Source organism: Medicago sativa, chromosome 1, assembly GCF_051527215.1.
Source record: "Medicago sativa cultivar Bolivia chromosome 1, Bolivia_mono, whole genome shotgun sequence".
In the NCBI taxonomy this organism is placed as follows: Eukaryota; Viridiplantae; Streptophyta; class Magnoliopsida; order Fabales; family Fabaceae; genus Medicago; species Medicago sativa.
In genome coordinates, this window is record NC_140749.1 from 8,861,986 (window position 1) to 8,870,940 (window position 8,955).

At 31.9% G+C, this 8,955-nt stretch overlaps 1 protein-coding gene across 2 annotated transcripts; it reads right to left on the reverse strand.

The window, feature by feature from the left end:
* Window positions 1-305: 305 nt before the first annotated feature.
* On the reverse strand, window positions 306-6,170 carry LOC146952373 (ubiquitin carboxyl-terminal hydrolase 18-like). 2 transcript variants are annotated; one of them, XM_085701335.1, is made up of 12 exons: window positions 5,750-6,170; window positions 4,996-5,203; window positions 4,343-4,431; window positions 4,156-4,241; window positions 3,906-4,068; window positions 3,653-3,776; window positions 3,170-3,327; window positions 2,870-2,954; window positions 2,384-2,596; window positions 2,214-2,275; window positions 813-1,847; window positions 306-448 (listed from the first exon to the last, which is right to left on the reverse strand). In XM_085701335.1, the coding sequence occupies exons 1-12, from the start codon at window positions 6,016-6,018 to the stop codon at window positions 436-438; spliced, it is 2,505 nt and encodes an 834-aa protein (XP_085557461.1). In that variant the 5' UTR covers window positions 6,019-6,170; the 3' UTR covers window positions 306-435. The 2 variants fall into 2 exon arrangements, with proteins under 2 accessions (XP_085557461.1, XP_085557464.1); XM_085701338.1 differs by lacking the exon at window positions 306-448 and having other exon boundaries at window positions 622-1,847.
* Between the last annotated feature and the right edge of the window lie 2,785 nt (window positions 6,171-8,955).

The following is an 8,955-nucleotide window of genomic DNA, read 5'->3' on the forward strand; positions in this document are numbered from 1 at the left end:
GTTCGAGTCCTGAATTTCCGACTTAATCACCTTAAATGTGAATTTCTAGCCATTAGATTATTTGACCACAAAAAAAAATCACTTTTCACCCAAGAGATTTATGAGAAAATTCACCTAATAACACATTTAAGATTACTTAGTTGTGCAATGAATTTTAAAGATACTACTCACTTTATCATTCCATGAATCACATGCTTAGACAAGCGTTATCTAAAAACTATTTTCCAAACATTCATTGCTTATGAATTACCTGAGCGTCATTATTTCTCTAGGTTTCCGAGGTAGTGAGTTCACGACCATGTGTGTTGACAAGTTAGCTCATTTTTATGATACATAGTTTGAATGTATATAGTTTTTACAAATCATAAAAGAATTGACTCCTGCTATAAATACATGGCAAAAAAATGTGGAAATCTTGCAGTTGCCCACTGTTCTTCAAATTGTGAACCTGTGCATGAATTTGTACAATCATAGTATCAGGCCAAAGTATTTTGTACCAGAAACAACTTTCTTAATAATGAAACTAGATTTGAGAGTCAACAATAAAAACTACAGATCTATGCAGCAAAATAAAAAAAATAAAAAATTTATGCTTTTCTTTATGTACAGAATGAAGGGCAATAAGGACCAAGGAATTATGCTCTATCATTATAATTAATTAAATTAGATAATCCATCTAGAAAAGTTAAAATGAGATCCAAGGTTCCCACAAATTAAGAAACCCCAGAAAAAAAATTTCCCAACTCACCACCTCTTTCCGATGATGGGATATAAATGATATGAAGAATTTAAATTTAAAAAACTAGACCTACATTATTAACTTATCCGCTGATATTTCCACTTTCTTAATTCCATTTCCTCTGTCCTTTTCTGTGGGATAGGAAGCAACACCGGAAAATAGAGTACCAGCATCTTCATGTGGAGTAGCAGATTGGTTTGCACTAACATATCCATTGCCATAATATGCATCGTCGTTAGCTGTTAGCAACTTGCATTTAACCGCATCTGTATCTTCCAAATCTTCCTCCACATTTCGATAATCTATTGAAACAGAAGAATGCTTATCCAAGAAAGAAAAATCATTTGGTAAACCTGGAGAAGGACAAGACCCAGCCACACCAGTATCATCTTGATCTTGCGCACAGCCTGAAGTCTCTTCTATAGGTCTTCCCATATCCACATCAATCAAATCTTCAACAACATGAGAAATGGGTAAATAAGATGATTCATCAACAGCACTATAAGAAATATCATTACAATTATCAGTTGACTCAACATCAATCATGTCTGCGTCAGACTGCTCTCTTTTAGCTTCTGAGTTCACTTCAACAGAAGACTCGTAATCATAGCCGGATGAAACCTTCAATTCTGGACTAATATCAGATGGTACAACCTCACAACCTCTACTGCAAGCCAAATCCTTCACATTTGAGAGTGTGTCCGCAGACTGCTCTCGTTTAGCTTCGGAATTCAATGGAATGGAGGACTCATATTCATAACCAGAAGAAACCTTCAATTCTTGACTAATATTATCAGATGGTGAAACCTCACAATCTCTACTGCAAGCCAACACCTTCACATTTGAGAGTGTGTCCTCAGACTGCTCTCTTTTAGCTTCTGAGTTCAATTCAATGGAAGACTCGTATTCATCACCAGAAGAAACCTTTGATTCTGGACTAATATCAGATGGTGAAACCTCACAATCTCTATTGCAATCCAAGGCCTTCACATTTGAAAGGCATTCAGCTTGTTCAGTTTTGCCAGGTTCCACTTCCACTGTTCGCTCTTTTACATTCCCTGAAGATTCGGTAGTTTGAATTTGAAGGCCTGATGGTCGGGCAGTACACCTGTCCAGGATCAAAACAAGAATTACATGCCATTTCACTCAGAGTAATTGGCACAAATTACTGTTAAAAAAGTTATATGAATGATGCATCTTCCCAACATCAAATATCGTAACCATTCTTTAAACAAACACCAGATAAACTGTAAGTTATTCAAATAACCAGAGGTCTCAAATAGGTGGAAAACAATTTCTAAGTGCTAAAATTTAAGGTCAGAGCAAATGCAGTATGTATTGGAATACAAAACTAAACATTCAATCTAAAATTATCTGAGCAAATTATTAAATGTTTAAAGTTTAAAAAACTGAATATATCACGTTGGCAAGGGGTTCAACATGTAAACCAAAGAAAATTTTGAGGGAAGGATACCTTTTATACAACAGCATATATGCTCCCTGAGAAAGCACCTCCTCCAATTCCACACAAGCAACCTTAGAAATGTAATGCCACACAAATGAGGATACTAAAAGTTTAAAAGCTAAAAAGTATGCAGCGACCAAAAAGAAAAATAGTAAAAAGTTTCATTGGGATAAATCTACCTTTGAGTCATCAATCCTATACCAGTTTCCCCTGAAATCCTTGATGTAGCAGATGTAATGACCAAAAAATGAAGCATTTAACATATCAATATGGACTACAACAGCATACAAATTATAGATATCAGATCCATCTCCAGCTTCACTCATGTAAGGGCTAAGATTTAAAGTCTCAGGGAAGGCTACTCTTTTGTTAAGTTTTCCAAACCTCCCACTCTGCATGTACAACATCCCAAAAAAAAAAACATGAGAAAATTTGACAAAGAAAGTTCACGTAAGCCTTAAGTTTCAAGTTTCTATGTGTTAGCAGGAAAAATATGAAAGTGCAATTAAACAGTATATAGTTATAATCATGCTGCATTAGCAATGTATAATTCATATCACATGAAGCACAAAGGGGAAGTACTAGAAATGATACGACTGAAATCTAGAGTATAAACAACCTAAAGCATCTGACAACAAACAGTCTATAGAACATATTACTCAGACCTGGAATCTTTTCAAGGCAATTGTAAGAATATTTGGAGCACATTTCACAGTAAGACGTTTCCATGCCTTTACATAGTCCTGACACCTGCCAAACAGCAGCATAACATGTTAAAAGACGGCAAAATACATCATCAAAAGTAAGTGTTTGAATTCTATTTTCATTGACAAAAATAAATTCCACCACTCAAAGTTCCAAACAAAAATAGTTATTATAATAAGATGAAATTCTCATGATGTCCTCTACATTCAATTAATAAACAGACCGTTTATTGTATAACTAAATAGGATAGATAACCTTACCCCTCACATTTATACATATTTTCCCCATCAAGCCACTCTTTAACAGTAAACTGATCTAGACATTCCTCCAACGAGGCAGCATCTCCATGAATTTCAACTGTCAAGTCCATCATACTTTCATACTGATTTGAAGTCTTATCACACTTTGTGCAAATAACCTATTTAGTTTCACAATAATAAAAACAGAAGATTAAGACAGAAGCAAATGGTGGAAATTGATAATCAGACTGAAAAAAAATCTAAAATTTATATCTTAGGTTAAAGACTGATCCATAAAGATTGCATAGAAATCAAATATTGGCAATTGGGCTAGACTAACTTCTTAAGTTAAATGTGGGAAGGAAAGAAAAACACGCCAATTCCCTTTAATAACCCTGGAGAACATAACCTTTAGCCTCTATTTTATTATAGATGTAATGTAATAACAGCAAAGCATGCCTTCCAACAACAAACTGTTAATTTTAGTCAGACTAGATGTCTAACCTCAGATTGAAGGCGACCACCAAAAATGTGTTGGATAATGGTTGTCTCCTGAAGGTTAGAAGGGACAGCTTTTTCTCCACCAAATTCATCAAGGCAAACAGATTGCATAGTATCAATTGAAAACCTAAAAAAATATTTTAAAAATACAACTTTTAGATAATCCAAAACTAAATATGGAATAGGCATTCTTCCCAGACAGTTAATGTACAATCCACTACAAAAATTGAAATGGTAATGTTGCGACAAAAAAAACCTCATGAACTCGTGAGCATCCTCTTGTCTTCCATAACCTAAAGTACCACCGATATTAGGCAAACGAGATAGAATATTCATTGGAGAAAACGCCTGTGAACTTAGCCTTGCTCTTTCAACATGACTTTCAAACTCACATAGAAAGCACCAATCATTACAAATGCCTGAAAAAACACCGTCAACAAACATAAGCACTAGTAATATATAGTTCACATCCATTATGAAAAAAAGAAGTTAAATTAAGAAATTACATTCATTTCGGTGGCCCTTCTCCAACAAGTAGGCAACAAGCGGCTTTGTGAATGAGAGACACTGAAGAACCACATTCGCAAAACAACTACAAAGTAAAGAAAAGTAAATATTTCCATGTACCCTCATATCTCAGTTAATAATGATAGTATATAATAAAGCTAAAGTTCGATCATGAGAAGGGCAAACCTGTTTCCACAATTCAAGAGTCCACAAGGAGGAAATCCCGGCTTGTCCCAGTTAAATAGTTTAACAAATTCATCATAAGGAAAAAGAACCTGAAAAGCACAATATTTGTAATTTTGGCATACAAGAGAGAGACCATACAAGATTTAACCCTATAAACAAAATATAGACAAAGTCACCAAGGCAAGGAACCATAAAGGGTCAGAAACCTCATGTTGGTTAAGGAGCTGCCTCTGGTGCCTAGGGAAAACCTTGTCAGTTCAAGGGAGGCATATGCGCTTGGTGTTTTATCGATAACAAAAAGAAAATTTCCAAAAAGCTCAGTCATCTAACTTTCTAATCATGCTGCTTGGGGAGAATATTGAAAGACAAACTAGTTTTTTAGTCTTCAGACTGCTTATTTGCCAATAATTTAGTTTTTTACGAATTGAAAGTCATAATATGTTTATTTTTACTATCTCAAGTGCTGACTACATAAAACAGAAAATAGTTGAAAGTATTCAAGCGTACTATTCTTCACTTAAGTGAGTGCTCTTTGGCATCTCTCCTCGAGGCAGTAAAACATCTTAGCACCTCAAGGATGCACTTCACCTTCGACAACAAGGGATAATAAAACATAAAAAGAAATCATCAAAACATCAATAAAAGAAAATTACATCTTTAGGCTTCTTGATAGGCCTGGAAGTACCGTAACCACTAGGTACCAGTGCAATCAAATTCGATCCTTTACCCCCAGCAGCAGAAGCCTTAAACACACCATTAGTTGCCCCATTTGGAGCCGAGTTAAATACATTGGCACCGCTATTACTTTTGCATTTTTTCTTATGCCCGGAATTCCAATGCGACTGTTGACATTCTGTTGAGCTGGAAAACCAACACAACACACACAGCCAAACTAAATTCAGATCTTAAATTTTAAAAACAAACACAAACAACATCATTGCAAATCCTAATTCCTAATTATTACAAACACATAACCAAAAAAATCAAAACAACTAGTCATATCATAATCATCATAACAATAATAATGATGAATTAAGGGTACCACTACCAGTATTCTAACACAACAAAAACAACTAAATTCAGTTCCTTTTTTGCTTTCTCTTAAACAAACACAATCATCATTACAAATCCTAATTCCTAATCAACAATCAGTTAACCAAATAAACAAAACAAAACAACTTAATAATCATCATAATCACAATCATAATTTTAATCATAATATAAAAAAAACACCAATCACAATAATCAATTAACCAAAACAACTAATCATAATCATTATAACCACAATAATGATAAATTAAATCAAAAAAGTGTCATTATGGACAAAAAGCAACGATTTTTAAATATAGCAGGACTGAATCTAATCATAATCATAAGAATAATGACGAATTAACAAGAGTATCATACCAATATCGAACGCCTTTACAACGGGAGCACTTCTTGGTGGCATGAGAAGCGCAAACAGCACAAACAGGCTCATCGGAGTTAAGAACACCGGGCATTGGGGAGGTGGGAGAAGAAGGATGATGATCTCCTTCGAAATTAGCGTCGACTTCGAAGTATTTAGAAGCGGTGTTCTTGACAAGAGTGTGCAATCCAATAGCGATTACAAGAGCGGTGAATATGAGTTGAAGGAATCGATTGAGATCCCACGATACACCACCGATTACAAGCATCTACGTTGAATTGTGATTCTAGGGTTTTTCATTGATCGTGAATTAGGGTTTTCTTTCTTTTCAATTTTTCCCCAAATCACAATCACAATCACAATCACAATTAGAATTAGAATCACTTCTTCTCAGTTCTCTCTAACTTTCTATTCTTTCTTCTGTTCTATAAATCAGGGACACTGTTTTAACTACAAAATAATAATTCTATATTTTTCTATGTATAAAAGAATCATGTAAAAATGTAAAAAATAAGAATATATAAAAAGATTCCCTCAATAAAAAGATTTATTTTTTATTTTTATTTTTTATTAGTTTCACTATCATGTAAAAGTATCATATACTATACAATTTAATTTTTCTATATCCGAGGAAGATATTTAAAATATTATTTTTCAAGAGAAAATAATATATTGGAAATAGGTATGATTTATCTCTTATTTATTATTTGTGTATTAAATTTTGAATTGAATACGAATAATTAAAATTCCTTCCCTCAATTTTTTAATTTTCACATGATTAATCTTCGCAGTTGCACGCGGAGGATACCCGGTTTACACAAAAAAGAGCGATTTCAAAAAAGAAGAGATAAATTATAGAGAGAAAAAAATTGAGGGAAGGAATTTTAATAAATATATAAACATAACTAAAAAAATATAAACATTATTGAGATTTTTTTGACAAAAAAATAATATGAAGGATTTTTTTTAACTCAAAATAATATGAAGGACCTTTTTTTTTAGTACTATGAAGGACTCAAAATAATATGTAGGACTTGTTGTTAAGTGTTTATAAAGAGACATTATACTCCATGTGGAAATATGATCTAACTATTTTGTATAGCATTTTTTGAAGGAAATTTCACACAAAAAAAGTAGTATTATGTTTTGAAGGAAATTTCACACCAAAAAGTAGTATTTTGTATTGTCCATAGTCACTTTTTACACTTCTACTCAATGAAAAATCATTCTTTGTATTAATTTTGAGATAAAAATGTTTTCTTTTACCAAAGAGATAAATATGCTTCACTACGAAAAAAAGGAGATAAATATGCTTCAAATCAAATATTTTAATAATTTCGTATATCAATAACATTGTTCGACAATGTAATTTTTTTTTGGTGGCTGAGGTTCGAACCCAGACCTTACATATTTTATGTATTGTCCATAGCAACTGAGCTAAGTTCACATAGACTTGTTTGACAATGTAATTGTAAACCACAATTTAGACTCTTAATGTATGTCAATAAAATTATTATTTTTAAATGTCCTAAGACAATAATCTAAAAGTGAGCCCTAATCAAACACTTAAATGATACGACCAAACACTCTTGGTCACAACTATAAGCAAAATTCAACTTTTTACGATCATTGATATATGATGTATGTGGTCCGTAGATACATCATTTATTCAATGAAGCTAAAAAAATTATTTTTCCTTATAATTGTGGCTGGATCTTTATGACATGAATATCATATTCCTTTTAATTATATTTTATAATAATGCATTTAAATATGTAAAAAAAATTACTTAAACTAATATGTTTAAATTATTGAAAAACATTTCTTGAAAAATGAAAATATTTAACACAAATTATAAAATATAATATAATAAGAATAATTATTAAAAAAAATATATTCATTGTTGTGATTGTGACTCTGTTAGGCATAAAAGACTTTTTGTGTGTCTTCAAACCTGTCATTTTTAGCTAGAGTTTTTTAAAAAAACTTTAACATGGTCTACTTGTTTTTTTTACAAAGTCTGAACTGATTTGAATATGAAGTAGACTCATTTTATGCCCCTTAAATGGAGTAATTTTTTTGACATAAAAGCATGTCATATTAAATTTTTTAAATACTCCATCGGTTTCAAAATACATGTTGCAATTTTACAATGTATACTATTTACATAACTTACTTTGATCTTATTTTTTAACTACTATATAAATACAAATGTTAGCATGTAAAATGTTTGATTTGTCACAATGAATATTTTCAAAATATCATATTTTTTAAATTTTTTATTATATATTTAATTAAATATATTAATGATCAAAGTTGTGTATTGACATGTGTACGGTGGTCGACTGCGAGATATATCTTTAACCAAGGGAGTATCACACATTAACTTATCAACCACTTTGTTGTAAAAGATGTACAAATGTTCCTCAAAAGTCAAACCCAAAAAACAGTTTACCCAAAGAAACAATTTAAAACTACATTAGACCAGCTCTGTCCAAAAAAAAAAAAAAAACTACATTAGACCAGCATTGAACCGATGTATGTATGTATGTATCTATAGAACCAATCTCAAATTTAGTTTTGATTTCGGTGAATATATGAATCTTTTATTCAAAACTAATTTTAAATGGAAAATATTAACTAGTGTCCCCGAGACACTAGTTAAGGAAACCAAATATAGTATAAATATCTTAGAATTTGTGTAGTCAAAGTTTAAAAAGTGTAAAAAATAATGTTTTTAATGGAAATATTTATTTTTTTTTCTTCCTTAACTAGTGCCCCGGGCACTAGTTAACAAGACTCGTTTTAAATTTGGTGTTGATTGATTAAAATGGTAAGAGTCATTGTAAAAATGCTTTGAGTTGCTGCTGAATTATTCGTTTATGTTTCTTCTTTTAAAGCTTTTTTCTTTTGTCGAAATTCTTCTAAAGCTTAATGAAGCAAGAAAGGGGCACTATGAAGTAGTCCCACATCAGCTAAAAAAAATAGCTGATAATGGTTATATACTTCAAAGTGCACTAAAAAACGTAGGGTGATGAGTGAGTTGGGTTGATGAGTGAGTTGAAGTTTTCAATTTGACCATTAAATCTGCCTTTTCTTTTCACTACATCCATCTTTTTGTCTAAAATCTCTCCAAAAAAAAGAATCTTTGTCTAAAATGAAATTATCCACCTCTCTACAATCATTAGCCCAACTAGCTTTTTGT